A 23,090-nucleotide genomic window follows, 5' to 3' on the forward strand; every position below is an offset into this window, starting at 1 on the left:
CGAAAGGCACACATAAAGGTGGCGATTTTTTTTCTCATATGGTGCGCATGTTTCTCCTGCGTGACTACGCGTTGCTGCATGCCTGTGTTGAAAAAGGAGAGGGAAGAGGGGGCGTGCAGGTCCACGCCACCACATGTCGGAACAACTTCTTCATGAGGGGATGGAGGGGCATCGGGACAGGAGACATGACCCCCCCCTCCTCCTCATCTTGCTCTGTGTGCCTCCGCGGCCACACCACCATCACCTATCCCACACAGACACACATCCACCTCGCTTCCTTTCCGTGTAGTCGACCAAGCGAGGCGTCGGTCTGCAACAGAGAGGACGTGGTGAGGAGGGAGGAGAGGAACGAAGAAAGCGGCAAACAAACAACACACGTCTTTAGCAAGTACACCGCCCAACATCACATCAAGTAGGAAAAACTGTAAGAGCAGCATGCAACGCGCACGCACACCAACAAGGACTCTTGGCTGCAGCTTTCACAGCAGCAGCAGTACCCCCCCCCTCCCTCTCCCCCCTCCACACACGATAAAGCCCTCATCCACCGCCAAGAGCAGACATACCCAGCCCCAGAAGGAGAAGGCGTAGAGGAATTAAGATCGAGCGTCTCGCCACCGGCGCTCTCGTCACACATCGCACCCGGATGTATGCCCTGCTGGACGTCCCAGCTTGGGAGGGTGCTGTGCAAGTGGTCTCCTTGGCACGCGACTCACGCTGCTTACCTTCGCAACGTTAGACGAGCCCTGTGCCTGCGGCTGCTGCTCCGGACGACCCTGCAGCGGCGACGCCAGCGAGGAGGCGAACACACGAGCACCCTCGATCGGAGCCGGAAGCATGTGAAACAGCGGTAGCGTCTCTGGGTAAATGGACAGAGAGCCAAGGCCGTCTGCGCCCTTTAACCGTGTGTTCTGGCTGGTGTTCACGAGGCCTTCTGAGGAGTGCTCCACGTCGCCACCATCGCCGCCGCCCTCGAACTCTCCGGCGGGCCCAGCCGGCACGGCTGGAGACCTCATAATGACACTGGGCCGCATCCCTGCAGCCGGCGTGACGAGTATGCCTGATGCGGCCGTCACAGCCGCGCTGGGCGATGCGGCCGCGACGTCACCGACACGCAGATATCCGGTATTGGCGCACCCACCCATGATGTAGGCGGAGTTCTTGTGAGCTGCGTAGCCAGAAGAGGCAGCAGCGGCGCCTGCACAGCAGCCGACCTGGCTGTGGCGTCGTTGTGATGGGTGCTCGTTCGCGTGCCCCTGCATCACCATTTCGGTGCCATCGGGTGCCAGCATCGTCAGCTGCGTCACTGAAGGAGTCGACGCTGAGACAGGAGGCCTACATGTGCACGTATGCGGCCGGGAAGCGTCAGAGTGCAGCGACAGTACCGCAGCATCGATACTACGAGCGATAGTACTCCAGTGACCGCCCCACTTTTCCCACGCCGCACCGACAGCGTGGAATCGACCCGGCGAAGCCGAGGAATCGCCAACGCGGGCATCACCGTAATTCAGCGACCAGGCGTCGGCCGGATTGTTTTTCCCGCTTTCTGCCGTTGTGGTCGGCGCAGCGGCAGCAGCGGTGTCGGCGTTAGCGGCTACGCCAGTATCCCCAGACCCTAAGACGGTTGACGTGGTGGTGGCACGTTTGGTGTCAACCTCCATGAGCACTTGCATGTACGCGTGAGGTGCGTCATGAGCGTCAAAGTCCACGGTGGTCGCCTCTGCCACGACCCGCACGATCCCACGGCCGCCGCCAACGCCGTCAGGCTCACTGCTGCAGGGCACCAGTGGTGGTGGAGTCGGTATGGTTATTTTGAGAGGCGCCGGCGGAGGAAGATGGCGTGCGGTGAAGTTAGCGTTACCAAGCACGGCCACGTCTGCGCCGGCACTCTCGCGCGGCGGCAAGTGAGAGTAGTGAGACGGTAGGGTCGCGCAGCCCTCTTGCTCCCCCGCTCCTCCCTCACTCCTACAATCGTCAAGTGCGGAGGCGGCTACAGCAGCACACTGGGGCGCGAATGTCCGCTCTGCCGCCGCGACAAACTTCGCGGTCCAGCCAATCGGCATTCCGCCTCGTGCCTCCACACTCCACCTTCCACTGTGGATGTCCCTCGCCACAGTGGTCGAGGTGGTTCCCACTGCCGTCGTGGTGCCGGATGTGGAGGTGCGACGGCGCTGGTCAGGTCGGTGCAGTTTCGGTGGCGACTGCGGTGCGAGCAGGGCCTCCGCAACGACGTGGCACCAGGCAGGCAACAGAGATGTCGTCCGTTGGCGATCTCTGCCGCCACAATCGCTCTCAGTGCTTTTAGGGGCGGGGAGGGATGCGCTGGTGGTGCCTTTCGAGGGCAGTCCCGTTGGGTTGAAGAAGGTGAGAGAGGGTATGACGCGGGCTGGTGTGGGAAGGGGTTTGCGTCCAGTAGCCACCGCGTCCGTCACGTGCCTCGTCGATCCCGTCCTCGCTACCGCTGGGACTGGGCCACGCCTAGCCCCCTCGTCGCAGCCACCCAGGTGCGTCTGCTCCGTAGATTCTGGCATCACCGCGCCCATAGTGGCCCCTGCCCGCGAGGCGACATCCGCCACTAGTGGAGCCACAAAAGACGATACAGGTGCCGATGCGCCGCTGTCGCCCCCCGCGGGGATGGGAAGAGCGCAGAACCCGAGTGGGAGCCAGTGCTTCTGACAGACTCTTCCACCGGGCGGTGGAACAGGGGAGTCGCTCTTCCCCCGCAAGGCAATCATCGGCGACGCCGCCACCGCGGCTCGCGCCGGGGAGTCATCGTCCTCAAGCTCTACCGCCCGACGACGTCCACCAGCATCCGCGACTGCCTTCACCGTTGCTGTAGCGGCACCGAGGCGAGTGAGGTCAGCCCTATCGCGTGAGGGCGCATACGGTGGATCCCCACTGTCTGGCGGCGGAGGAGGCATAGGAGTCGGCGGAACACGAGGAGGAGAACCGGACGTGAGGCCGACCCAGGGGTCCCTGACAGCAACCCCCTCGTTGAGAACACCACCAGTGCCTATGGGGTCCTGACGATGTGGGTTGGTAGACGACGTCGCACCTGCCACGCCAGCAGCAGCAGAGTGTGGTACTGTGACAAGCAGCTGACGAGATGCGTCAGTGTCTGCGGACGGCGAAAGCACTGGTTGCTCTGCCGACGCTGTGGGTGGTGGCCGCGTACAGTCCTGCCGTGTCGGCGGTGCAGGGGACTTGGTGGATTGGTGGCCCTCTCGCGCGCCCGCGACGGTGGGGTTGCCCTCCGCGGTAGTAGTGAGGAACGCAGGAGATGATGCTGTCGTCCCCGGTGGTTGCGCTGGCGTGGATTCCGTGTAGCCGGGGTACTCCTCCAGCATTATAATAGACAATGTCCCGTCAGGTCGCACACCAGTGTACACGCTGCAGGCTCGTGAGGAGAAGCCCCCGCGCGAAACCGGCAGCGCCCTGCGTACCACTGCTTCGAGAGGGAAGAAAAAGGAGCTGGCGATCCCGCTTCTGGTACGGTGCGCAGCCGCTGCTGCTCCCGTGCCTGGGAAGCCCAAGAAAGACGGCGCTGCCGCAGGGATGGCGTGCTGAGACTGGAAGTGCCACAACGGGGAGGTCCCTGGCGCGACAGCGGCGAACGAGAGCAGTGGTGGTGTCAGCATGGTCGTGGTGAAGCCTTCGTGCCCACGCCCGCCGGCATCACCAGCCCCACCACCACCACCTCCACAGCCGTTATCCTGGCCCCTGCTCTCCTCTGCGTGGCTTTTGCGGCGCACGCCGAGCGGTGTGTCGGCCGCCACAGTGTCGCAAAACGCCAGCGGTGAGGCGTTCACCGCCGGCGCAGCGGCTTTCCGCTGGTGCCGGTGGTGCTCCTGCAGGCCTCTGTGTGGGGCATCTAGGTCACCGTAGGTGGCTCCCTCGGTGCGCTGCGGCGAGGGAGCCGCAGGGTCGGCATCAACGGCGGCCGGCATCGCTGCCCCACCAGCACCACCTGGGCTCTGCGTCTCCCCAGGGGTGGTGAGGCCGGATTCCATCGCCGCTAACGGTCCTGACAGGTCACCAGGGCGAAGTCGATGCGTGACACGGTACTGCCGACCCGAGGCATCTCGCTTGTAGTAACCACCTCCTTTCCCTTGGCAGAGGTCGCTGTCATCCCAGCCATCGTACGGCACCCACTCAAATAAAGGAGAGGAGGCAAAGCTGGATGCGTCCGCCATGGTGGAGACCCCGCCAGCGGTCGTACGGACTTGAGGCGACGATGACTGCTGCTCGTGTGGCACTTGCCGCTGCACGCGCAGGTACGAGCGCGATTTGCTGTCTCTTGTGCGCTCTGCTTGAATGGGCTGGGGCTTGATCCGGTTCTGAGCTGTGACGAGCCCCCACGGAGGGCCGGCCTCGCCGTCGCCGGCAATGGGAGCCGTGTCGACCGAGACTTTCCTGCCGTCAAAGGCTGCGAAGTCAAGCTGTGCCCATGGTGGTAGCACGCTCAAGAGAGGCGGCGCAGCAGTAGCGCTGCCCTCGTCTGCCGGAGAGACGCTGATCTGTGTGAGCTGCTGCGGCTGCTGCCGAGCCCGCGTGCTGGGACAAACGTGACCTGTTGCATGAGGGCCGTCGCTGGACGATTTGGTTGCGGCTGCAGTTGGTACCGTCACCAGCAGGTCACCCGAGGATCGCTGTAGCTTCTGTGGTGGTCTCGGCGGGCCTGTCGTCGATGGGTCGGCTTGAATGGGTGATGGCAACGCGTGGGCGTGCCGCTGATGGGCTTGCGCCAACTCACTACGGCTGTGATTTGTCTCGTGGCCACTGTGCGCTGAGGCCGGGACACCAAAGTCTCCCGCGCCACCACGGGCCCATAAAGGACATCCCCTGACGGCGAGTGCAGGAGCAGCAGCACCAGCACCACCATAGATGTCCTGAGGAAGGCGCTGTGGCGAGTGCACCACGTGAGTGGGTGGCTTGTGCACTCGCTGTGGGAGACTTGAAGACGGATTTAATGACATCCGAGCAGACAAAAGGAGGAGCAGGAAGAGGAAACTAAAAAGCAAACAAAAAAAAAGGAGCAAAGCTGGCAACGAAAAGGAGGAAGGTGGGCTGCTACACGACAGACGGAAGAGAAGGCAAGAAAGAAGCGGGGGCAGGGCAGGGCAGGGCAGAGCAGGGCAGGAGGGGTTGGGGCGACGAGCACAACAGAGAGTAGCAAAGAGGGAGGAGGTGACCGGCAAACACGCAAGGAAAGGAGAAGTTTTCGAATACACGACAAAAAAACACTTTTAAACGAGGAATGGTTTTCAGTGACGCGGAGGCAACGCCGCTAAGACGAGCACTCCAGCACACGCGGAAGCAAAGAGAGAGGGTGAGGGGGCACACACACACACGCACACACAGAAGACGGTAGAAAAGGGGCAGGAGAGAGGTGCGCTTATCAACGTAGTCGTAGGACGTACACACGCTGAAGTACGGGAGAGAAAACAAGATGACCCGTGTAGCGGAGATACATGGGAGGAATAAACACACCCGAATACAACAAAGAACGCACTAACACAGACCCAGAGAGAAAAAAAAGAGAGAGAGAGACGGCGCGATGAGGGGGAAAGGGGGGGAGCGGTGATGAGGAAGGCGACGTGGCGACACAGAGAAATGTAGAACAACACCGCTGGATTCAGGAGAGCCGAAACGCCACGGAGACGAAGTCGTGCACGCGAAGAGAACGTACCAAATATAAAAAAAAAAACGTTTACCCGTACGAGACGCACACCGAAACCAGAAGCAAAGCCCAGACAGGGAGAACAAGGGAAGCGCAAAAGGAAGCGAAGAGGCCGAGGGGTAAAGAGGTGGGGACAAGACACAGCAAAAAAAAAAAAAATAGAGAGAGAGGGGGGAGGGAAGGCGAAAACACAGCAGAATAGAAGATGCGGCAAACGGCAGCACACACGAAGACGCTCAGACACAGGTACGAGCGAGGCGCACAAACACGGCGAAAAGCAGAAAGGGATAGGAAGGGTCCCCCCACCACCACCAAGCAACAACAAAAAAGAAAAACGAAGCTGATGAACGTACACACACGCACACATGCACGCTAAAATGGGGGAGGGGGAGGGGGGAGCAGGCGCAAACGGATGAAGAGAACGATTTATGGATTCGATATACGCACAAAACAATGAAAAAAAGAGAGAAAAGCATATACACACCAACGTTCAAATCAAACAAGGGAGCGGCACGCCAGAAATATATATATATATATATATCGAGGAGAGTGGGTGGGAAAGCAGAAACAAAGAACCACTGAAACACGCACCACAATACATATACGGATATATGTATATATATATATATGCGTATACTCAGAGAGAGTCAAAACCATGCAAGAGAAAAAGGGGGAGGAACAGCCCGCTGTCGCCACTTATCCCGCAAAGATAAACGGAAAAAAAAAGTATATAGATGTGTATATGGATGGATAGACAGATAAACGGCGAAAGAGAGAAAACGAGAAGCACTCGTGGAATACGCCAGAAAACAAACAACAAAAAAAAAGCACGAGAAAAATGGAAAAAGAGAGGGAGATGGCCGGCTGAGACAGTAAAGAGAGAGAGAGGCCTTGGTGGAGAGGCGCGTGGAGAACGGAGCGGAGGGGAGGGGAGGGGGGCCTGCAGAAAGAGGAGAAAAAGACAAAACCAAACGTGTATGAATAGGAAGGCAAGAGCAGCGGGTGCGGTGATAAACGGAAGAAGGGGAAGGACACGACACCACGTACACGCAGTTCGTGTGTGCGTGTGTGTGGGTGTTTGTGTGCGGGTGTGTTTCTTTGCTGTTCTTGTTTTCCCCCTCTTTTTCGTGTCGTCTTCTTACACAGACACACACCTCTCTCTTTCCCTCTCTCCCTCTCGCTCTCGCACCGTCGTTTGTGCACAAAGACGACGCAGAGCGCAGTCACCGACACGTTCTTTTTTTCTTTTGCAGAATCGAAAAGGATGAGAAAACAAGTGGGGAAGAAACGCACACGGAAATAAGCATACACCCGTACAGGGGTATAAGACACTCGCAGAGAGGCACAGGCAAGAAACTTGGGGAAGACAGGTGGAGGCAGGAGAGCACTGGGGAGGAGAAAAAAAAGGGGGAGGGGTTTTTTAAAAAGGGAAAGCACACCCGCACAACCCGATATGACCAGGAAAGTCAGACAAGCACACAACTTCACACCCGTACACAAAACGCAACGTTTGAGACGAAGATAAAGCGAAAGAAGGAAAAGGGGGGAACCCCCAAGTCGAACACACACACACAGCACGAGTCCCGTCACACAAGCAAAAGGAGGGGGTGGGGTGGTAGAAAAAAAAAATTGCACACATATAGTGAAATGTGGATTCTACTCTGTCGTGCAGCTCTGCTTGAGTGTGTGTGTGTATGTACGTAACCCACCCCCCTCCGTACTTGATGGATTCCTCTCCCGTCACCGCTGCTTGAATCGTCGTTCCTTTTAAGGAGGTCGAGCCACTTCACTCGTATCGCCCCTCCCTTCCTCTCTCTCTGGACACACGTGGCGCCCTTGTGCCTGCTTCTTCCCCTTTTCAACAGGAGTTTTCACGCTTGCGTGCTGATGCAGCTTGCTCACGTGTCCTCTTCCTCTTAAAGGGTGACACGAGAAAGCAGGAAAAAGAAAGCTAAGAAGAAAAGGGGAGGGGGAGGGCCTAAAATGAGATCTAGGGGTACGTACACTGTCCTTAGTCTCTCTCCCTCTCGCCCTCTATGGGTTGGTGTGCACGTGTAAGTGTTTGGGGGGAGAGTGGGAGAGGGGGAGGGCAAAGCGCCTGTTGCTGAGTAGAATCGTCAAAAGCAGGTGCGAAAAGGAAAAATGAAAAAGAAACACAGAGGGGAGAGCGTACAATGAAAAAAGGCGATGAGGAGAGACGAAGATGATACTGCTCGCAGACACGCACAAACTCGCACACGCACAAAAGAAGAGGGAGGGAGGGAGGGAGGGGGGCGAACAGCGAGAGAAAGCGAGACCAAGAGATGAAAAACAACCCCAAGCGTCAGATGCGCAAGATGCAGCAGCTCACAAAAAAAAGGAGAATGAAAAGATGCTCCGCTCTGACTGTGTATGCGTATGTGTCTGTAAAAATGCAGTCAACAGATTCAGAGCGTCCTCCCCAGCGTGCGCGTGCCGCCCTCCCCCTACCAACTATAGAAAATGGCACTAGTATCCTTTTTTATTATTTGCTGGTTTTCTCTTTTCCTGGCTCTGTGTCTGCGTGGGCTACACGCGCTTCGCTCGCCAACCGGTACGTAAAGCACGTCTTTTTGCTTTTCCGTTTTCTGAAGACACCTTATATCTGGGCTCTGTACAACTTTTCGCTTGGCTGTTTCATGCCCCCCCCTCCCCTTACGCGCGTCTTCCTTCTGTCCGCGACGCACACGCTCAGGTGGGAGGGGAGGGGGGGGCAATCAACCAAAGCAAACACACGACTCGAAGTAAAAAAGTTCCAGAGAGCCCGGAAGTAAATATGTGCGAGGGAGCGGAGGAGAAAGAAGAAAAGGGACAAAAAAAAGCTGATGGCCAGGAGGCTAAAGGACAACAGAAAACACCAACGCAACGCACAAGACAGCGTTACGCGCCAGAGAGACAAAAGACACGAAAAGATGTGTGCGTTTTCGTGTTGGTGTGTGGAGGAAAGAGTATGCGCAAGTCACGAGGCTCACCGCGAACCGGTGCGAGCGCGCATGAGCTACACCCCAACGGAACGGCCAAACAAAAAAAAGAGGAAGCAAGGGGAGGAAGAGGGGCAGAGAACGGGGAAGAGAGGAGCAGGGGTTAGGGCGGGCAAGAGAAGGAGAGCGACAAAAAAACGAGTGGAGAAGCCAAAGTGAAAAATGATTTTATATGAACGGAAACAGAGAGAACTTTGAGATGTATCTGTGCAACCAACGGCTGGGTGGGTGAAGGAGGCCGCAGTGGGAATAAGAGTTGAGAGAGAGAAGTAGAGGTGAAGTGCGGACGGAAAACTAGGCACGCACGCACAGACACACATACACACTCGAAGACAAACACACCGCGGGAAAATAAAGATGGAAGACGCAGGAAAACAAATCGGCGAGGAAGAAAAATAGGAGTGGAAAGAGGCGAAACAAATCAAAGCCAAACGTAAAACTAAACAGCAAAGTCGGACAATAAAAGAACAGAAGGAAGTGTACCACAAATGTCCTGCGCCAACTCGCGTCAGGCCTTCACGTTTCTTCCTTTCACTCGCTCGTCACTTTTGTGCGTGTGTGTGTCTCGCTTGTGGGGCTTGGCTTCGTTCGTTTTTCCCCTTTTTTTCGAGGGGTTGTTCTTGTTGTTCGGTGAGGAAGGGATAGAGGCTGTTCGTTAGTGACTCCGTGTCTTTTCGCTGCTGCTCTAGTTACTGCGCTTCTCTGCTTTCACTATCGAGTCGGTGCTAGAATGTGGTACAAGCACAGAAGCACACACACACACACCGAAGAGCAAAAAAAGAGGGGGTTATCGAGTGTGCGTGTGTGTGTATGAGAGTTGAAGGCCTGAAAGGTAGAGAGAAGGAAAGGCGGCCCCGTAGCAACTACTACACAAACTGAAGCGAAAGCAAGTAAAACAGAGCCGAAACAAGTCCAGAAAAAAAGGGAAGACAGAGAGAGTTGATGAAAAGAATAATGATTATGAAACCAAAAAAAAAATAATTGTGATAATGGTCGTAAGAGCAGCGGTACTGTCAAGGGCAAGACATATACGCATACATATACATACACATGCATATAGCCCACACATACACACACATACACACAATCGTTATTACTGGTGGAACTGCTTTGTCTCTCGGTGTGTGTCTGTGTCTGTTCAATTGATTGATGTCCACGTTCGTTTGCTTCACACTCAACTGTCCCCCCCCCTCCTTTGTTTTTATGGTTTTCCCTCCCCTGACTGGAGCGTATTGCGCCCCCAGTCTGCTTGTGTGTGTGTGCTGGCTTCGTCCTCTCGCACACTTTTTTATCCTTTTTGTTTTCTTCTCCTTTCCACGTCTCGGCTTTCCTGTCGTTTCTCCGTGCTGGATTGCCCTCAGCTGCTTCCCTCCCCCTCCCTCCCTCCCACCTTCTGTTTGCAGGTGTTCCGTTTCACCTTGGTGCTTCTCCTTCCCCTTGCCGTTTTGTTTGAGGGTGGGGGTGGGGGGAGGTGTCTGTGCGCCGTCCCTGGTGGCGTGCGTCAGCTTCAACAAAGCCCGTGTACGTGCGCGGCTCGTGGAAAACAGAGAGGCGGATAAGGCAAAGAGTCGTCGCCGTCTTTTCGGTTCCTGATGTTCCTGCTGTGTGACTCTACCATGCGCACGACTCGTTGTGGATCACCAGTTTCATCCAGGGCACACAGACACACACCTGCACACGCAGAAACCTCTGCGCTGACGACACGTTGAAGGGAAGGAAATAGGAAGAGCCGGGTGACGAGGAAACAACAAGAGAGACGAAACACAATCGTGAACGAGGAGACGCGGTAGACAGAGAGGGAGAGAGAGGGAGCCGCCCCATGCACACGAGGAGGGAACAGGGAAGAGGGGAACGAGAGAGGAAACAAAACAGGGACAGATCCGACGAGGGAAGAGAGAAACAATAATGACAGCAGTATTTAAATATATATATATACAAATGTACGCCGGTAGAGGGGGATATGGTTGTTGTGTTTCTCTTCGCAAACGTACAGAGGGGAAGAGTAGAAACGGACAGAAAACGAAGAGAACAATGAGAAGGGGACGAATAAATATCAACGCACACCTCCTCTCCCCACCACCACCATACGTGAGACAGGGGGGATGAAGAAGGGGAGAGGGAGTTGCATCGAGACCATGGGCGAGTCAACATCTTCGGGTCCATCGATCCGGCTTCTGGAGGCGGTGTGTGTGTGTGCGATCGTGGCGCTTACACCAAGGCCCTACCGGCAGGAATAGAGTGCGCCTTATTTAAGAGCATATATACATATATATGTGTGCGTATACCGACGAGAGTGCGGTGCCGTCCATCCTTCCAGGGCCATGTATCACGGGGTGGAGACATGAAGGGGCTCGGATGGGGTGGCACTCACCGTAAAAACACGGCCAGCGGAAATAATGAGAAAGAGAAGGCACCACGCGGTCACTGGAGCTTTTTTCTCAAAGAAAAATGGAAAGTGGAAGGGACACGGACACACGTAGACGGAACATATCGCTTCCACGGAACCAAGAAATAATTGATTTTCCACCGATCTCGTCGCACCCTTGTGTCTCGATGAGTGCACGCAAGCACAAGTCAAAACAACGAGCAACGAAAATAGAAAACACTTTTCGCTCTCTGCCGCCGGGAGTGGTGCACTCACTGGCTGGCGAATGGCGGTAGAGAGGAGAGAAAGCGATAGGCACTCGTCAGGATTCACTGTCCAAGGCGCGCCTGCGTAATACACATGTATCTTTCTCGAGCACCGACAAGCAGCGGTAATCTTTTTTTTCAACTTGCTCATTCTGCCATACAACATGAGTCGAGCTCCACGCTACCCCGCCTCGTCACAGGCCACTCACCGCCTCGTGCAAAGCTGCGGTAGACACGCGTTGCACCAACGTCGACTCAGTCACCTGGCCACGGCCCCTGCCTCGAACTCCACCCACCCCTGCTTCGTAGGTCGCCCCACAGCAGCTCACATTATGCCGGCCGCCACCCGGCGCGGCCCGTCACAGTGGCACCCAGCGTTCGCACGTCAATGGCCAGTCAGGACAGGGGCGGGATGCGTTCGAGTCACGCTGACGCTCCGTCTATCACATGGATGGCGCAAGCGCGTTCACTCTTCCAGGCCACCCCACGCAGCGCCAGCCAGGACCTGGTCGCGCGACATCAGCAGCTATACATTGCCCTGGCTTCCCCAGGTCGCAGGTACTCGACCTTGTCACCACCAGCAGTGGCTCGACAGTGGCAAGGACAGGGGTGGGGGGCTGCTCGGCTTCTCAATGGAGTGGGTTTACGGGACCCTGTAACACCACGCGCGGTGGTGAACCTCGTCATCAGGGGTTTCGTAAACAGTGCAGTTGGGAAAAAAAAGGGAGAAAGAGCACACTTACCATGGCGACGAGGTAAGATGAACCTGAAGGCAAGGGGGGAGAAGGGAGAGAGTGGAGGGGAGGACACCGCTATCCCCATGCGCAGAAACGGTGAGCGAAATGAAATGTTGGGTGGTAGGAGAACACAGGCGACTCGCTTCTCAGCATGTCCGTGGGGGTCTGTGGGTGCCGGCGGTGGCGGGGGAACTATCAGTCTCTTCCTATCGGTGCTCCCCCACCCTCCCCCCCACCTCACACCGTCGACTTGTGTCTGTTTGCATCCAATCTTTCTCGTGAACTTTCAGGAGTGATCTATTCGCTCATTGCGGTTTCGTTGCAAAAGGGTGGAAGCAAAGTTCAGACGGCGGCTCTGCCACGGTGAACACACACACACGCACATGCACACATGTACATACACCTAGTATACTAGCACTGCTGCAAGCGTGAACCCGAGTGGAATACTGCACGCTCGTGTCTTGCTGTAGAAAAATGCGGAGTTCCAAGTACTCATACAACACATGGGGTCAGAGTGCATTTAGCCGCATCCAACACAGCTCTTGCAAAGTGAGAAGAATAATAAACATGTGCAACAAATCATAACAGAGTGGGAGGGGGAGGACCCCTTTGCTGGTTATGGCTGCGACCGTTAAATCGAGGGGGGAGGAGATAGGGAGGGGGGGAATATATAAAAAAGGGAGAGGAGAGGAAAGCGAAGAGGGGAAGAGGGAGGGGGAGGGGAGAAAAGCCGTAAGGATAAGAAGGAAAAGGAAACGTCCCCCACCTCGTGTATCCCTTCGGCCTTCTTTGCGCTGTGTTGTCTGTCCTTCGTTTTCACCGGTTGTCAAAGACACCACGAATGTGAGACAAGAGTCCGATTTCACTCTCCCTCTCTTTGGTACTTTTGTCTCGCTTCCGCGTCGAGAGGAGATTATGCGGAGGGAAGCGAAAAGAAAGGAATGAAAAATGCTCCACAGCCTGGTGGAGGGAGGGAGGGGGGCCAGGGAACCATTCGATCGGGCTGCAAGAAATTGGAGGTCGGTGGGGTGAGAGCAAAGGCAAGAAAAAAAGGGGGGTTCTCTATGCTGATTCCAAGAAGACACACGCACACCAAGCAAGAGAAAGGAGGAAAAGTCAATACATACATACATAAATATATATATATATACTGGAACAAGAAGAGATAAAGCCGAGGAAAGGGGGAGAAAAAAACAAAGCGTGCAAAGGGGGGAGAGCGAGAGTAAACTTCGACACCACATGAGGTTCGGAGACAGGGGAAGAGGGGGGATGAACACGCAAGATAAAAACAGCACAACGTAACGCACTCTATCACGCCTAGGAAAAAAAGGAGGAAAGGGGGAAAAAGAAGCGGGAGAGAGAGTCAGAGCATGTTCGCCATAGCCATGAGAAAAGAGGGAAAGAAAAGGAATAGCGCTGAATCGCATGCATGTGTGGAAAGCCGTGCGAAGGGTGTGAAGGAAAGGCAGAGAACACTGTATAAAGTGAATCAAGAGGCCTCTCTGCTCGACTCACGACTGCCCTTTTGTTTTTGTTTTTGTTTTTTTCACGGCATCGACATCGCCCCACAGTTGCTTGAAGTGGCTTGCCCTCATCCCGGGAAACCAGTGGAGGCCCCTTTCGGAGGTAGGGGAAAGAAGGCATGTCGTGATTCGGTTTGCCCCATCGAGCAAAGGACTGATTATATAAAATGAGGTGTCCTCGCAGTCACTCGGCTCTGGCTGCAATGCACACACCATCCAGCTGGCAGGTCTCTCTCTTACAGACCTGGCCATCGAGTCCGAGGAGACAAGACGCGCCAGCAACAGTGGTGGTGAGCGCTGACGCGTCTTGCCCTCGCTCCTGACTCTCTACGGTTGTCGTCGCCGTACCTCGCAAGGCTGCCTCGGGTCACTCTGCCTTCACGATATGCACCGCGGCACTCGACTTGTGCGGCGCTGAGATGTCCACCACGATTCCGATGTCAACGGGCGAGAAAAGCGAAGGCGCGTTCGTGACTCTTCCGCTTGGGCAAAACAAAAGATCGAACGAGACTGGCGGCTGCTTGCTCTGTCAAGCCGATGTCCTGGCTTGCGGCTATGTTCGACACGGACAACCCCAGGCTGGTTAGTGCGAAGTGCGCGAATTCGCTGCAGTCGCCAGGAGCAGCCGATGGCGGTGATGGTTGTCGTCGTGACGGTGTTTGTCGCTAGCAGGATCTGTTCTCGGCCACCCCGCAAGGGATTAGAAATGTTAGGAGTGGTGCTGCTGCCAGACGCGAGTCGTGGCAGAGAGGCCAGGGTGCCGCGCGCGACAGTGAGGTTGGCGACTGTAGCCGCCATGGCCAGAGGGGCAGAGTCCGCAGCTGGCGGAGGCGGGAGTGGTGTATGAAGCGGGATTTGACCGCTGCCTGTGACGCTCACTGTCGCACCCCTACCACTACGCATCCCCATCTCTTGTACGAAGATACCTCCAACGACGAGGCGACTGACATCTGCACGTTTTCCTTGGGCGCTGAATAGCCTCGAAGAAAGTGATCGCAGCGCCGGTTTGGTGCGGACCGGCTCCGTGGAGGTGCATCAAATGAGCCGGGAGCTGGCTATGTGACACAGGCACCATGAGCCAACAGCTGCTGCGGAGAGCGACTCCAGGCCTTATCGAAGCCTTTGGTGATATGCTCGGTGCGAGACCCTTCACTAGAGTAGTGGCGGCTGTCGGCAGCGAGGAATGTGAGACACACGAAGTTGACCTCGAGACGACGTCAGGAAGCTGCTGTGTCTGCGGCGCAGATGGAGGCGAAGTTAGCGGAAGCGAAAAGGCCGTGGGGCGCTGCAGAGGAGCCACGAGCAAGGATGCCTAGTGCATGGACTGCGGCGGCGATTGGCAGCTCAGACGCTGGATTTCGTGCAGCCTGCCTTCCACCCAAGGCGCCAACTCCCAGTGCCCAGCTGACGTCCTGAGCACGCAAAGCACAGGCGGCACCTTTGCTTTTCGCGTAGGATAAAACCGTGCTGCTATATTTCCCGAGCGTAGCGCCGCCTCGCTGCGACGCGGGAAGTGGGGATATTATTGCCTCATGGAGCGAGTTCCTGCTAGATAGGAGACGGGCCTGCCTCACAGGAGCCGTGAACGGGGAGGCGCTGCTGGGTTGGGGTTGCGCAAGGCGGTGATGAACATCAAAGGAGCGACGATCGCCAGCTGCCGTAACACGAGTGGTGGAGTGTGGCGCGTGGGTAGTGACAAGCACCATTTTCTGATGCTGCTTTGGTTGCAAGTCGACACGTCGGCGAGAGGGAAGACATGTTCGCAATGTTGCTGTGATGCAAGTTGGTATCCTCTTACACCTCACCTGCATTAGCTGGCTGACAGAATCTCCTCGCTGTGCTCAGAGGACTAGTTCGTGACGGTGCATCCTCCGCGCATGAGTCGAGAAACGCGTGATAGGGCGCGCAAAGTGCCCTCGATGGGCACATCGCACTCCGTCAGGGGACTCAATGAGCGGGATCGACTTTGCAGCAAACAGCGATTTCAATGCATGGGCTACAGGGGCGCTGAGGTGATCGGTGAACTACAGCCCCGACTGCGGCTCTCCTTTCCCCCAGCTCCCCACCCCCACCCCCACCCCCGATATCGCCCGTGTGCTTGAGTGATGCTTTTTCTGAAGTACCATACGGGGTGCACGTCAGCTTTGCCCAATCGACGTTTGAAAGGCCCTCTGCGTCCACGTGCACTGGTGAATCCATCGTGATCTCTCCAGTCCCACCGCCACTTTGTCGACCCTCTCCGCGTGCAAACGGAAAGCCGAAGGTCTCCACACCCGCTCTGTCACACCCACCTCTCTTGCCCGGAGTGCAGAAAAAAGCCGCATGGCGAGTCCTGCAACTCTTCGGCGCACCAGACGCGTTGCAGAAAGCGTTCGGATGAGTGTCGAGGCGACATCGGTGAATCCATGGACGAGGCACTTACGCCTATCCAGTGACGATCGTTTGGGGAAGGAGCGTGTAGATGCTGAAGGGTGATTCCGCGTCATGCAGGCGCGGCGCAAAGTAAGACAGCGTGGCCCCTGCTGCTGCGACGACGGTGTCTGGATACAGGGGAAGCACTCGTAAAGATGATCCATGGCGTGCCACAGCTGTTGCACGACTCAACATTCAGGACACAGAACCAGTAAAGTCCTTCCGTGAAGATGAAGTGGCTCGTGCAAGATTTCCGCCGAAGACACCAGTGGAAGCTTGTCTGCTCACTCAAAGAAAACAGCCGAACTACACCCTTAATCCTCCACACCAAAAGTAGTAGACGTGGGGGGTGAGAGAAAAGAAAGAGAGAGAAGACATTCGAACCAAGGAGGGATGGACAGAAAAGCAGTGACGGAGACGCCCACTGCGACTTTGCTGCGTCTCCGTTTTCTTCTCCGTTCGGGAGACTTTTGCCCACAAAATTCCAAGACACCTTTCGTCCGCTGTCAGGCAAAAGACACCGTGAGCTTCGCAAAGGCGAAAAAAAAAGAAAATAAACACTGACGAAACGTTCAAGAAAACGGTGGGAAAACATGAAAAAGGGAGGGGGTATGTTGGGTTTCCTTTTACCTTTCTTCCCTGCACACAAAAAAGAGAAGGCTTGCTAAACATCGAAGGGTGTCTTTTCTGGGTAGCAACGAAGCAGCACCACAAAATGTTCACGAAGATCACAGTCACAAACTCCAGCCTTTTCACAACTGCTCTCCTCTTCCAGCGTATTCCCTTTGCACTCCCCCCCCCTTATGAGGGGGACAGCAGAGATGAGGCGTACTCGATGGGGACACAATGAAAAACAGAGTCTATACGAAAAACAACGAAACTACCGGGACAGAACAGACGCACCCCCCCCTCCTCCTCCTCCTCCTCCTCACCTACAACGAAGAAATAATAAAATAAAAACAGAAAGGGACCTGACAGTGAAAACCTTTTCGTAAAAGGGAAACAAACAAAAGGAAATACAAAAGAAAAAGACGACGTAGAATGGCTACGGAAAAGGAGATGAAGTGAAGCAAGACGGACACACTGCAGGAACGAAAAAGTCGAGGGCCGAAGAAGGACGAGGATGATGGAGGAAGGACAAAACGTAAGCACGCGAGCACACAAAAAATGAAAATACAAGGAAACGTTAGCGAGTGAAACGAAACACAAGACGCAGAAGAAAAAAAAAACAGGAAAAGGCAAACTAGCCTTCTTGCTTCCCCCTTGCCCATGAAAGAGTCTGCGCGAATGTGTGGGTGCGTGCGTGCGTGCTTCTCCACTCGATACAATAATAGAGAGCAAGGGAAGAGGATAGAGGACGAAAGGAACGAGAAGGGCGATCGAAGCAAAAAGTAGAAGTGATCCTTGTTATTGTCGTTGTTTTATTCTCTTGCCTTGTTACCATCACCCTCTCTCTTACGCGCACACATATACATGAGTATACTATCAATTACTTTTACCACGGGAAATGTGGGTAAAGGGGAATTAGATCTGGATGCGAGTCTTGCAAGAAGTACGCAAAACGTACGATTGCACGAAGTGCGTGTGTGTGACGAATCTGTCGGTTCTCCTTCAAGGCCTCTACGAAAAGAAAGACCCAAGTCCTGGACAGTGGTCGTGCCCAGCTTCACAAGAAGGGATCACAAGGATAGTTAAATATATATATATATACTGGGCTGGAAGAAAAAGAAAGCACACACCGAAAGAAAAAGAAGGAAAGGATTTGCAATCGAGAGTCACAGTGTCGTTCCCCTTTCCCCTCTCCTCCCCTCCCCTGGTTGGTTCCTTTGCTTGTTTGTGGCTGTGTTGAAGCAGTCGAGCTTTTCGAGTTCAGGGCGAGAGGCAATAGAAGAGAAGATGTCTGGTGTCCAAACAACACCGGATGAATGAGCTTTGGAAATGGGGTCGATCAGTGAAGACCCATCCTTCTCCCCTTTCACTATTTGTTCTTCCTCTTCCTCTTGCTGCCTTGCCGTCACGGCAGGAAGGTAGTACCGTCCGCCGCTACTCGGGCAGACGCTTGGTCGAATCGACCAATGATCGCATGAGATAGAAGAGGAGGCTGTCAGAAAAAGAACAAAAAAAAAGAGATGAATACGAGACGAGTTAGCGAAAGAGTGGCGGAGAAGCCTAAGCAAGTTAGTCCATCCCTCACCATCGAGTGGGACCGAGCGTGACACCAGCGCCACAAAAGTGGCCCTCACGACTTAGGACTCTTCCGTTGATCTGTGGCCGAAAGCCCTGGACGACACGACACGGCGAAAATGCTCCCAAACAGAAGCGCATCTATCAGGGCGCATCATTCTTTTTTTGTTTTTTTTTGGTTGTTTGCTTGCTTTCTCTCCACACGTGAAGTGAAAACGGGGGGAGTGGGAGGGGAAAAAAGGAGCCGAACAGATCCGCAAAACACACGCGCCCGGAAGAAACGGTAATAATCACTGAAGAGTGAACAAAAACAATAAACACAATGCAGAGAGACAAAAAGGCTGAAAAGAACTCAAGACAGAACGAAAAAAAAAAAACATCAACAGTAGGGCAGGTATAGAAACGCCGAGGGTGGCGCACCAGGGCTTGGATGTCTATCACGGTGAGAAATTGTGTCTACATCTACCCTCTGCGTCGCCTCTTTATGCATTTGCGGGAGTTTGCTTCCCCCTCCCCTAGTTCTCTTCCTCCATAATGGCGTTTTCTTTGCCCGTTTTACTACCCGTCCTGGGAGCACCGTTTCTTCGCAACAAATACTCCAGCACGCAAGAAGAGGAGAAGCGGAGGCAAAAAAAAAAGACTGGTGACGGGGTGTGTCTGTATGCAGCATTGGGTGGGAAGCAAAGGAAACGAAAAAAAAGCAGGAAAAGGGTAATTTTACAATGAATACAAGACTTGAACTCGTTACCCAAGAAGCACAGGCACAGACGTACACAGGCACACCCCCACACGAACTTTGCAGTATTATTCAAAAGGGCAAATGGGGGGGGGGGGGGAAGTGAAGCCATTCTATGGACAGTAAGGCGGGACCATCACGGAACTACAAAAACGTGGAAAAAAAGTGAGCCATGAGCACACACACACACGGACGGACAAATTTAGTTCGGTGAAAGCAATGCTCCAGTTTTGTCTATCTTCGTCTGAAGTTTCTTCCCTTTCTCTTATTGTCTATGAGATGCACGCTATGGAAGAAAGGACAACGCGCATGAGAGGACAACGTCTCAAGAGAAACACATACATGAAAGAAAAAAATGATGGATGAAATCGACAGCTTTGCGGCGCGCTGACCAGTAGTCATCAGCGAGGACTGCCTTCATATCCCAGGGGCTTGCCACTGATCCAGGTGCGTGTCGCGCCGCAGGGGATCAGACTTTGAGTGACTGCGCGATAGGCGACGCACATATCCCGGCACAGGCTCACGGACAACTGGCGACACGGTGCTGTGCCGGCGGCTGCTGCCGTGCCCATGAGACGGAGTCATAGCTTGCGAAGCGGTCTGCTGGTGCTGCATGTGAATAATAGATGTGACCTCGTCCAAGCGCCGTTCGATGCGACTGAGTGCCTTTGAGAGAATCGGGCTCGCTCCATAATTGTCCATGGGAAGGTTGCTGCCGCTCCCAAGAGTATTATACCCCATTACATCGCGGTGGAAAGCTGTATCGTGGGTCGCGATGCTGTTCCGCGGAGGTTTGAAGAAGCCAGTCATGAGCGCCGCAGTGTCGACGCTGCAGTTGTTCAGCGCTGAAGCCTCGCCGCCGTTACGACTCCTTAGCCGCTCCTGCTCCTCAATCTGCTTCTCCAAAGTAATCAGGCGCTGCTCTTTCGACAAGAGCCATACCTGAGAGTCGCGGAGGATCATCATGTCATGCTCCAAGCCCTGCGCTTGCTCTTCCAGTGTAAGGCGAACCTTGTTAAGAAGCTGCCCACGATTCGAAGATGAGCGAACGCCTTCCCGTTTGGCGGCAAGAACATCTTGCTTCCACTGGTGTCGCGTGCGCCTCAGCTGCTGCTTCCGCTCTTCGAGGTTCTGCTGTTGCAGCTCTACGTATTTGCGGCCTTCCTGCAGGCGACTCCTTTCTCCCTCCACTAGACTGCGCTGCTCCTCGAAAGAAAGGGGTAGCTTAAACCCCCCAGATGTCTTGGCTGGGTTGCCACTCAGGGCAGGCGGCATCACGTTTGCCGTCGGGTTCGAGGAGCGGAAGTCTTGCCCGCTCCTTGACGGGGTGATGGATCCGGAAACTGTAGCGGCGGGCGTTCCTGGAGCCGTCCGAAACTCTCCCGTTTGCGGAGATGGAAGGATGAAGGGCGATCCGGCAAACACCTCACGAAGTGCTTCTGTGACAAGAGCCTTGATGTCCGGCTGCGGAGACGCAACAGGGGCAACCCCAGCAGCGCTCTCCTCGACTGAGGTACGTGTCAGTAGCTTTCTGTCAAGATGTGGAGGAGGCGCCTTTCCCTTTCCTACGTCACCTTCGTCATCTGTAGCACTCACAGATCGGCTTTCCAACATCCGAGGAGTCGGCTCGTGCGATTCAGCAAATCGCACGACGCTCAGGCTGCTCCGTCGCGACTCCTTTTCCTTCATGAGCTCCTGCATAATAGCATTCAACTCTTCTTGAGCCTTCTCCTTCAGCTGCTGCTTCAGGGCCTCGAGCTCCTTTGCTTGGGAAGCCCTGATTTCCGCCAGCGTCTCCATAAAGCGCTCGTGCTCTTGCGAAAGCTGCTCTTTTTGATGGGCACTGCGCTGCTCCTTGAACTCGTCGTGCATCCTTTGAAGTTGCTGCTTTTGAGTTTGTTTGAGCTCCTCTGCTTCGCGCTCCATGTCTTTCCGCAGCGTCTCGAGGCGCTTGCTCGCACAATCTTGCTCTTGCTGAACTTTCCGGTCATGCTCCTCGCGCATCTGTACCAGCTTTGCATCCATTTCCTCCTGCATCTGCTTCTGCCTTCGAACCCCAATCTGCTCGAAGACATTGTGCGACTCTTGGATATCCTTCGCAAAGGCGGCGACCGCAGTCTCATACTCGTGCAGAAAGGCTGACGAGAACTGCTTCACATCAGTCATGCTTTTCGTAGCTTCCTGGAACGCCTGAGATTGAGCCTCTTTTTTGATCTCCGACTCCTGTCGCTTTTCGCGTGTAAAGCTTTCTAACATCTGCGCAACTTCCGCCTCGACTTTTCGCTTATCATGCTCGAGGTGCGCTTTCAACTTGTTGCGCAGGCGCTCGCTTTCAGCGGTGAGCTTCGTCTCGTAATCCTGCCGCAGCGCGGCGAGCTTGCTCTCTAGCTCCGCGCCAAGCTTCGCCGACTCGATATTCAGCGCATCTGCCGTCTCCTTCTCGATCGCAGCTCGCCGCTTGTGCTTTTTGGCGTTTGCACTCTCTTGATAGCGTCTGAGGTCTTCTGCTACGTCTGCATCGATTTCCTCCTTCTGACGCTTGAGGTTGCTCTGTTGCTGAGCTCTATATTCCTCTAGGTCCTTGCTCACCTGCTGATCCACCTTCGCTTTATGATTTTTCGAGCTAGAAGTCCCCACTTTCCCTGGCGACGATGTCCCAAGCTTGTCTAGAGCCCTCAATCCATTCACACCGCCACCAGCCACTACCTTTGACGGAAGGGGAATGGCATCGGGCTCATCGACCTTGGGTGCTTTTTCGGCATCAGATACAAGAGAGGAGCCGCTACGGGAAGCGGTAGATTGATGCTCGGTGGAGTCCATGCGTCTTGTTGCAATATTTCCCTTGTCCTCCCCTCCTCCATCATTCAGCATCGTGTTGATCTTCAGAGATTCGGGTAGTTCCTTCTTCTCCTGTATGGGGTCCAGATCCTTGACGCTGTTGGCCTTCCCAGCTGCCTCTTGGGCCTTGGGTTTTGCCTCATGTGCCTCTGCGTCGCTGGCCTTTGAGCGCCTCTTCTTTGCAGCCTTACCGCTATGCGCGACCTGAGCCTTGGACGAGGCAGCAGGAATAACTTCCTTGTCGCCTTTCCCATTTTCTTTTGCGTGCAACTTTGCCTTCTCCGCTTTGAGAAGCTCACGGTAGTGCTCATCGGAGGGGTGATCCCAAATGCTCTGCCCGGTCTTGAAGTTGAAGTAGTACAACTCGCCCTTTTCGCTCTTGCACGCCTTCCAGTGGTCCGGAAGTGGCGCCTTGAGACCCTCGCGTGCTATCCATAAAAGGGGCATGTCGTCGGGAAGCTCCATCCCAAGCCACTTCCCATACTCTACCATTTCGGCTTCAGAGGGCTCATACCCTGTGTCAGGTTGAACTTCGAGAACTACCGACATTATGCCTGCCTAATACTGAATTCTATCCGCTACGCAGCGTAGTTGCGATTTCCTGGTACTTTTTTTCTGTTTCTGCCCATGCAATCACTGAAGTAACCGTAGCAACCGCTGTTCGCAGGAGTTAAAGATACCAAAGAAGAAGTTAGAGAGAAGGTAGTGAAGGCGACTGGGAGAGGCATGGAAGTTCCTTTCATCAGTGACAGTTGCTCGTCGTAGGGCTGCAGAGTGCGCCTTGTGCTACACTGTGCTCCCTCCACCCGCTCCGCTCTCGTGAAAGAGAAAGTGGGGAAAATGGGCGTGGAAACCAGTGCAGGTGGTTGCTTTAGTGTAGTACGTCGCAGCTAAACTTGATTTACATGAGAGAATGTGTCGCTGTTGCAAACAGTTCTGCAGAATTAATCAAAAGTAACAGAAGAGAAACACTCCCCGAAACGCTAAGCAAATGCATTGAAAGAACTCTCCAGGAAATCGACACGACCGTGCATCAAATCGCTTTCTGGCTCTTTGTCGCTATCCTTGGTAGTGGGTCGCGTAGCTTGCACGCTAATAGGTTTTGTCAACCACCCGATGTTGAAAGATACAACATCAAACCAAAAAAAGTTACGTTATCAGTCCACCAAGGCTTATAGCACAAAGCCCAGCCATGACTGTAGGCCACAAAAGCTCAACGTTCAAGAGTGAATGTGCCCTCGAAGACCAGGCACCAGAACCAAACACCGTGGAGCCCATTCCACGCAGAAAACAGTCACGGAGAAGCACATGTGGTGCACAAACACGAAATCAGCATTTCGCCCGCAGCTACTG

The 23,090-nt window shown here is 54.8% G+C and overlaps 2 protein-coding genes across 2 annotated transcripts; both read right to left on the bottom strand.

Annotated features, from left to right (window-relative positions):
- Nucleotides 1–626: 626 nt before the first annotated feature.
- LMXM_12_0500 (hypothetical protein, unknown function) lies at nucleotides 627–3,635 on the bottom strand (the record flags this gene model as incomplete). The annotated part of the gene is made up of 1 exon (XM_003873106.1): nucleotides 627–3,635. The coding sequence occupies one exon, from the start codon at nucleotides 3,633–3,635 to the stop codon at nucleotides 627–629; it is 3,009 nt and encodes a 1,002-aa protein (XP_003873155.1).
- Nucleotides 3,636–19,316: 15,681 nt separating this feature from the next.
- LMXM_12_0510 (conserved hypothetical protein) lies at nucleotides 19,317–22,229 on the bottom strand (the record flags this gene model as incomplete). The annotated part of the gene is made up of 1 exon (XM_003873107.1): nucleotides 19,317–22,229. The coding sequence occupies one exon, from the start codon at nucleotides 22,227–22,229 to the stop codon at nucleotides 19,317–19,319; it is 2,913 nt and encodes a 970-aa protein (XP_003873156.1).
- Nucleotides 22,230–23,090: the final 861 nt, after the last annotated feature.

The sequence above is a fragment of the Leishmania mexicana genome, chromosome 12, assembly GCF_000234665.1.
Source record: "Leishmania mexicana MHOM/GT/2001/U1103 complete genome, chromosome 12".
In the NCBI taxonomy this organism is placed as follows: domain Eukaryota; phylum Euglenozoa; class Kinetoplastea; order Trypanosomatida; family Trypanosomatidae; genus Leishmania; species Leishmania mexicana.